The sequence below is a fragment of the Macrobrachium nipponense genome, chromosome 6 (assembly GCF_015104395.2).
Source record: "Macrobrachium nipponense isolate FS-2020 chromosome 6, ASM1510439v2, whole genome shotgun sequence".
NCBI classification, from domain to species: Eukaryota; Metazoa; Arthropoda; class Malacostraca; order Decapoda; family Palaemonidae; genus Macrobrachium; species Macrobrachium nipponense.
Window position 1 is genome coordinate 112,866,152 of NC_061108.1, and position 8,171 is coordinate 112,874,322.

Consider the following 8,171-nt stretch of genomic DNA (forward strand, 5'->3'; position numbering starts at 1 on the left):
AGAGGATGCTAACTTTATAAAAAAAAAGATATGTATGTCAAGAATAATGGTAATTAGTGATAGTGCCATGTGTTATAAAGTTAGCTAATTAGTTAATATACACACACGCTCACACTCATATGCATATATATATATATATATATATATATATATATATATCTATACACACAAACACACACACATATATATATGGATATACCCATGACCTCTTACTTTTGTTATCAGATGGAGGGGAAGTGTCTACAAGATGGTTTGGCAAGATATGCTGGTTTACGTCACTCTCTACTTCTCCATATCATTTTTATATAGATTTGGCTTATCAGAAGATCAAAGAAGGTGAGGCGACTTGAGAATTATTTTTGAAATTTGGTTGGAACACTGACATTCTCTCTCTTTGTATCTATATATATTGTATATATATAATTTTACTTATACATATACATAGTATATATAATATATATGTATATAAGAATGTGTGGTGTTTATTTATCTATTTGTTTAATTATTCATTTATTTACTGCAGAACGTTCGAGAAATTATCGCTTCACTGCGGGTATTTTAGAAACCTCATTCCTATATCCTTCGTCCTCGGCTTCTATGTGTCTTTGGTGGTCAGCCGCTGGTGGGGGATGTACCAGAGTATGCCGTGGCCGGATACATTAAGCATCTTGCTCTCCACACACGTCCAGGGACAGGTGAGTAGTTCATGATATACTTTCAACAAAGGCTAACTCATTTGGGCCACTTTAAGAACTGGTACCAAACAAGTGCAATTGATAAAGAAGTAAAAAATGCGCCGAAGAAAGTTTTCTGTACATCGTATAATCAGGGCCACCGAAAATAGATCTGTCTGCCGGTGGTCTCGGTATAATGCAATATGAGCCGTGGTCCATGAAACTTTAACCACGGCCGGGTGGTGGCCTAGCCTATTTCATTGCCAGAAGCACGATTATGGTCAACTTTAACTTTAAATAAAATAAAAACAACTGAGGCTAGGGGGGCTGCAATTTGGTATGTTTGATTATTAGAGGGTGGATGATCATCATACCAACTTGCAGCCCGCTAGCCCTAGTAGTTTTTAAAATCTGAAGGCGGACAGAAAAAATGCGGACAGACAGACAAAGATGAAACTAATTTTTTTTTTTTTCAGGATTCGCGTGCGCGGTTGATGCGCTGCACCATCATACGATATGTGAACCTAGCTTTTGTCATCACCTTCTCCATGATCGCTCCAGCGGTCAAGAAAAATTTCCCGACTTTACAGCAAATGGCGGATGCAGGTAGAATCCCGGAAGCCGCACGTATTTTGTTTTTCTAGTTTGCAATAATATTACGGCGTGTTTTGTTGCTTTATATTTCCTGTTGAACTCATGAAAATCAATTTTTCTGCTCTTTCTACGCGTGGGCATTCCATTCAGTGGAAATTGCTACGTGAGTTCCTGACCTCTGAACTTCGTTCTTCAAGGACTTATAATAGCTGTTAATAATCATAATGATAAAAATATAAATGATCAACACAGAGTCACGTTTGTAATAGAAATGAATATTCAACTCACATCTAGATCGAACCCAATACTCAAATGAACGGCAAGATCGCTACCAACTAACTCACACAGATAAAAGAAGTTGGAACCTAAGGCTGGGCAAGCTGCACACGTAAATATGTCTTCATTACTTCCATCATATTCACCCAGAAGAGATCATTTGAATAAAATGCCATCAGCTTACTATAGTAGATTCACATCAGCCCTGCATTTGATGTCTAGGCCAGTCCCTTACGACGCTCCTGATTGGCTGCTGACAAGCCAATGACAGGCTGGAAACTCTCAGTCTCTCGAGAAAGTTCATATAGGCAGGATGTATGTTCCACCTCTCCTAAAAGACGTAAACCTCAGGACAGATGGAGCATACATCCTGTCTGAGTGAACTATCTCGAGAGACTGAGTTTTTCCAGCCCTGTGATTGGCTTATCGACAGCCAATCAGCAGCGTCGTAAGGGACATGCCTAGACATCAAATGCACGGCTGATGTGAATCTACTATAGCTGGCGTTTCTGGAAGTTGAGTAAAACCCACTGGTTTGCAAGGCTCAGGTACCATACAGGTGCTTAGCTTCCAACTTTTTTATGACTTGTGTGGGTCATTTGATTTTTAGTTTCGATACCTAATATGTGAGTAGAAATTTAATGATAATACAAATAATGATAGAACTATACGTAGCTCGGGTCTGTTTGCTCTCCTACAGGTTACATGACGACCAATGAGATGGAATTACTCGAAGGGCTGGAGAAGAAGACGAAGGTTCACAAGACCTGGGTGCCGTTCATGTGGGCTTGCAAGGTCGTCGACCGAGGTCGTCGAGAGGGAAGGATCAAGGACGACATCTCTCAGAAGACCATCACGGACGAGATTCTCCGTCTGAGGGGATGCTGCGGTGATCTCTTGGGATGGGACGAATACAACATTCCTCTGGTGTACACGCAGGTGAGGCGCAATTCAGGACTTGCTCTTTCTGTCTGATGATCTGGAAAAAGCTCTACCAGCTCATGCTGTTGTTATATAATATATATATATATAGATATATATATATATATATATATATATGTCTATATATATATATATATATATATATATATATATATATATAATCAAGTGAACATTACCACAAATAGTTTATTATCTAATCTTGTTAAAATGCTGATATTAATGTGACGATTTGATTGGTGTTGATAAGCTCATCTGTCCTTAGATTTTCATAGATTTCTTATAAAAGTCCTTCATCCTTTCCCACAAAGTATTAAAAAAAATGTTTTGTCCCAAACTGGCTACTGGTATCTTTCTTATAGTATTTGTAGCAGCTTTCCCGAAGTCATCTGTAATGCCATTAAGACTTTCTTTTCCATCGAGTTTCATCGCCACTTGTTCTTTCTTTACGTAATTACATGGCTTATCACTGACCTGATAGCGGCCAAGTGATTACAGTAATTAACACCATTTAGGCTTGACGGCTTTAATGGCGAACTTCTGTTAGGGTTACTGTATGGACTTTGGGAATAATAACCATAGATGAGGATATTTTTTCGCCTAAGAACGTTTTCGAGTGAGGGAGTGTGCATGTGGTTTTGCAGCGGATTTTCGATTGAATACGTGAACAAGCATAAATCCATTGGCGCTCTCTAATTTAGCATCACTGTTATGAGGTAAAGTTTAGCCTCATAACAGCACGGGAACTTGTTATGTTTATCAAACCATCGAATTTCTGTGTATTTGTATTGAAATTCTGTATGTATTTGTATTGAAATTCATTTGTTGTGGGGGAATGGAATTTTATAACAGACCAATATTTGATAAGCGGACTTTTAATAATATAACTAAATTGAATTTCTCTGTAATCTGGATACTTGCGCAAAAATGTTTTGCCAAAATTTAATTTTTGAATTTGTCCATATATGTGAATTATATTTTTCCATGTAAACATTGTCACTGACAAAGTAGTTTGTCAAGCCATTTATTTCTTGATTGAATAATTGGTCTATTCTGTAATGTGTTTTTGTATAGATGATAAGGGTCTTTATGCGATTATTATTGTCTTGATTCAGTGTTTGAGAGAAATTCCCCTGAAAGCTGGTTATAAGAATCTTCATTTATCAAATAAAATACATTTACGACTGAAACTTATCGATGCGAAGTTACTTCATAAACTGCCAGAGTATGACATCAAGCACTCCATGATTCTTACACATCTGGAATCCAGAAGCAGAATTGGCTGAAAGATCCCCGTAAGGTTCCCCCTCAAGAGTACTTGGCAAGTCACTTCGTAAGACAAGGGTTACGAGTTGCTGTAGTGAAGGCTAATGGATAACCACATTCAATGAGGGATCTGAGATCCTCTTGTAAGGGTCCTGGTATATTATCGGTGAAAGGTTTGCTTGGCCAGAAACCATTATGTACAATAGTCCTGTAGTGAACGTCTGTGTTTGTGTCTCAACATTTCCATATGACTGCTAATTCCAATACACATGTTTCTACATAAACATCGATTTCAGGAATTGTAAGTACATTTCCACGAGTTTCGTGATGACCTAGGGCATCACTTGCTTGAAAAGGATATTCAAAAACTTTCAAAATATATATCTAAAAACTTTGACTTATACAGAACGTTTCTTAAAGATAAATCAACTGAAGGGAAAAAACTTCGAATACAGAAAAGTCATAAGGAAAGGAATAATTGAAGTTTATATCAGGATAGTATTAAGCAATGAAATGGAAATGTAAGTAGACAATTAAGTTTCGAGAAATAAAATTAAAATGTTCTTGTTGAAAACAATAAAATCCTATACTAAAACACATAAAATATTAATCCGTAATTGGTGACTCAAAATCTTCAAGCATTTATAATTAGCATTGTAGCAGGATATTGCTAGACAGAAGCTGCTTCATGATATAATCTGGCTACTTTCAATAGACAGGATGTAAAATTTGACCAAATGGCTTTGATAAAACTGGGGATTCAGCTGAGAAGAAGAAGACAGCTAAAAATGCTTGAGCCAAAAGCACACAACCCCGTAGGAGGCTAGTGCTGTCGGTACACCTCACGGGATGCACTGTAGGCATTACTAAAGGTTCTTTGCAGAGTCCCTTCGGTTCTTAGCTACAACCCCTTTCATTCCTTTTACTGTGCCTCCATTCATAGTATCTTTCTTCCATTTTGTTATCCACCCTCTCCACCGTTTGCTGCCAATTTCCTTTCCAGCGCTGAATGACCTCATGGGTCCCAGTGCTTGGCCTATGGGCTAAACTCTACATTCCATTCCAGAAGTACACAGTGTTGTCAAAATTTGATAAACAAACTAAGTTGACTTAGTAAGTTGTGAGCTTGTTCTAAGTAATTCTAATTTTCAGGTCGTAACAATTGCTGTCTACTCGTTCTTCTTGTTCTCTGTCATCGGAGAACAGTTTTTGGACCCCACGAAGGGTTACCCCAACAACGCCATCGATATCTACGTCCCGATCTTCACCCTTCTGCAGTTCTTCTTCTACATCGGGTGGCTTAAAGTGGCCGAGTCTCTCATCAACCCTTTCGGCGAAGACGACCACGACTTTGAGTTCGTGCCTCTGCTGAAGAGACATCTCGAGGTGAGGAAGGTGCCGAGTCGATCAACCGTCGACTTAATCAGTAATCCGTCGACTTTTTCATTTTCTTTTTTTAATAAATCGAAGCGTCCTAAGTTAGGGAAAGCTCTGTAATATATTGTATTCCTGAAATGGTGGAGACAACTAAACAATAAGTCGTTTAACTTCACACCTGGTCCTATCGATGTTTAGGGTCATCTTTAATTTCTTTTGGTCTGTAGTACGAGATATGCTAGTTGACCTTTAGTCACATATTTTCTTTCCAGACGTCTTATTTCCTGGCTGATCGCACCCAAATAATTTTCTATTTCCAGATGTCCTACTTGTTAGGCGATCCTCAGCCAAATGAACTTCCTACAATGGTAAACGATCAGTACTGGGAAACGGCGTTTACTCCTGTAGAAGGCGTTTGTCAAATCAGCAATGCAGACTTCCTGTTGGCGAATCAGTTTACGCCAGCCGCTGAGGTCCGTTTGGAGTGAATACGTTTTTAAGATTAATAGGCCTCTTAAGTTGATTTATATAGCACAGATGCTGAAATGTTAAATTTACATTCCGAATTCAAGCACAATAAACAAAAGATAAATGCCGTATAACTTTTTTATGAAAAAAATTATATTCATATTTTAGTTTTTGGTGTCGTTCAGTTTGTAGTCAGTGGAATTTCAAATACTGTAATATCATTCGAACCCAGGCTATTCATAAATGAATTATGTACCTTATGAGTTCTCCATTTGCCTGTTATCTTAGTCACACACTTACATGAATTTCACCAAAATAAACTGCTATAGAACACAGATATTATACATACACAGAATTCGTTCGAATGCTAGTGTCTGTGGTGACATGCAGTGAAAATCTTTTCACAATAAAGCATTGTTTATTTTCAGGTTTAACAAGAACGAAGTCCTCTGAGGCTGGAAACCACTCAGCGGAGTCTTGATCATTTTCTAGTGGGTGCATCGTAGTCCTTCACTGGATTACCGTTCTCTAATTATTTTGTCATATTTCATAAGAAATTATGTGCTCGGCACGTGAAAAATCTATTTTCTTATGAATATACTTCTTAAGACTATTTTTGCAGGTAAACGAGAATGGTCCATTTTCCAAGCGTAGAAACCAACCTTGATACCTAGTCTGGGAAGAGTTTGTGGATAAGAAATAAGATATATTAGTTACATAGGATACATCCCACCACTGGTAACGATTACATTATTACATTAAAATCTTAAAGAACTTGATGCAAAGATAGTACTGAGCTTTTTCATCTACCTAAATGAAGAGGGGCATCCATTCAGTTTTCTATGAAATTACAGTATGATTAAGGTGACAAGACTATTACTTCCAGTGTTTAGGTAGCAGTATGATAAGAGCTAAATGTATGTTTACGTAGCTGGCAGCTGTATGAGTTTGGCCTATCTGTCCGTCCAACAAGATAAATGCTACAGGCTTTTCTTGTGGTGTTCTGCTTGATGCTGTTATTTTTTACTTTTTGGAAAACATGTTCGTACTTCTTTATAAAGTACCTTATTTCTAAAGCTTTACTAAGTCATTAAGTGATACAAAGTCCTCGTTTTCTGTGTCAAATGCTTCTTTATAAAGTACCTTATTTCTAAAGCTTTACTAAGTCATTAAGTGATACAAAGTTCTCGTTTTCTGTGTCAAATGCAAGGAGATTTATATTAATTTTTGTGTAAGAGTCAGTGAGCTCATAGATTTAAATTTAAATAAGTTACGTCTCTCTCCTCTCTCTCTCTCCTCTCTCTCTCTCTCTCTGACCTTGAGGCGTAGTGGGTGACGAAGTGACCAGTGATCGATTTTCGAACCATACGAGTAGGGGAAAATGGGTCATTTCCCTAAAATTCAGTAAGGCTCTACTACCCTGGCCATAGAGCACCTCAGTGGCGTGATCGGTATGGTCTTGGCCTGCCACTTCGGTGGCCGCCAGTTCGATTCTCGAGCATTCCATTGAGGAGTTAGAGATGTGTATTTCTGGTGATAGAAGTTCACTCTCGACGTGGTTCGGAAGTCACGTAAAGCCGTTGGTCCCGTTGCTGAATAACCACTGGTTCCATGCAAGGTAAAAACACCATACAAACAAACAAGACAATAAATTATATACCTAGCTGTTAGTCGATCCTTGTGGGTTGCAGCTAGGGTGGTAAAAGATAGAGAGATGAAACACCAGACGTTGGTCAGTGTCCCGTCAATATGTATACCATCAAAACGCGGATGGGCGCTCGCCGAGATCAGCCTCGTCTTACCAGGATGAAACCCTTTGTAAGATACTATTTGGGAAAAAGATACATTTCCCCCTTCCCTCTTTGCTCCCCTTTTCTTCCTTTCCCCCTCCCTTCTCCTCTCTCGTGGCTCTCTCTTATCTCTCGTCTCTCTCTCTCTCCCCTCTATCCTCTCTTTCCTCTCTCTCATTAGTGTTTAGAGTAGTCACATTATACATTTGATCACTATGTAATTAGAATTGTTGCTAAGAATATTGACTTACCTACAAAAAAAAAAAAAAAAAAAAATTTTTGCAGTTTTTTAGAGGCACAAGGAGAATGGAAACATATACCTCAGTCAAGTGATTTACAATGTCAGCGGATTGTTGCATCAGAAAAGCTGTTTGTCTATAATGATTGTCATATCGTTTCAAGTTGTGAAGCATTTGTAAGAATAAAATGTAATGGTTGTTCATCCCTTTTATTCTCCATTTATTTTACTCACAGTTTTACTTTCACAGGTCCTTGACTGTGGCTTGACAGATTAGCGTCTTGAAAATGTCAGGTTAGTTCAGAATTCAGTAACCACTCAAGAAAAGAGATCATTTTCCACTCTGGGAGAGATAGTGTGAGGAAGTGTACTAAAGAATGCAAGGAAAAAATATATATATCCACATTCTGGATATAAATGGTATGAGAGTTGTAACAAACAGGTTGGCCATTATTTCTGTAACATTCACACAAGAAAACCTCCTGGAGACCTGTAACTTCTCAAAAAGTCTTCACGATTTGGACGCTGACAATTCGCAAGAGTGAACCG

At 38.1% G+C, this 8,171-nt stretch overlaps 1 protein-coding gene across 4 annotated transcripts in view; it reads left to right on the plus strand.

The window, feature by feature from the left end:
- The window catches only part of LOC135216901 (bestrophin-3-like), a 28,432-nt gene extending 21,561 nt beyond the window's left edge, over nucleotides 1-6,871 (plus strand). For all 4 annotated transcript variants that reach the window (XM_064252439.1, XM_064252436.1, XM_064252437.1 and 1 more), the window contains 7 exons: nucleotides 226-336; nucleotides 524-695; nucleotides 1,151-1,280; nucleotides 2,245-2,483; nucleotides 4,902-5,135; nucleotides 5,447-5,599; nucleotides 6,023-6,871. In XM_064252439.1, the coding sequence (XP_064108509.1) occupies nucleotides 248-336; nucleotides 524-695; nucleotides 1,151-1,280; nucleotides 2,245-2,483; nucleotides 4,902-5,135; nucleotides 5,447-5,599; nucleotides 6,023-6,028 (1,023 nt within the window). In that variant the 5' untranslated portion in view covers nucleotides 226-247 and the 3' untranslated portion in view covers nucleotides 6,029-6,871. The remainder of the gene's footprint in view (nucleotides 1-225; nucleotides 337-523; nucleotides 696-1,150; nucleotides 1,281-2,244; nucleotides 2,484-4,901; nucleotides 5,136-5,446; nucleotides 5,600-6,022) is intronic.
- Nucleotides 6,872-8,171: the final 1,300 nt, after the last annotated feature.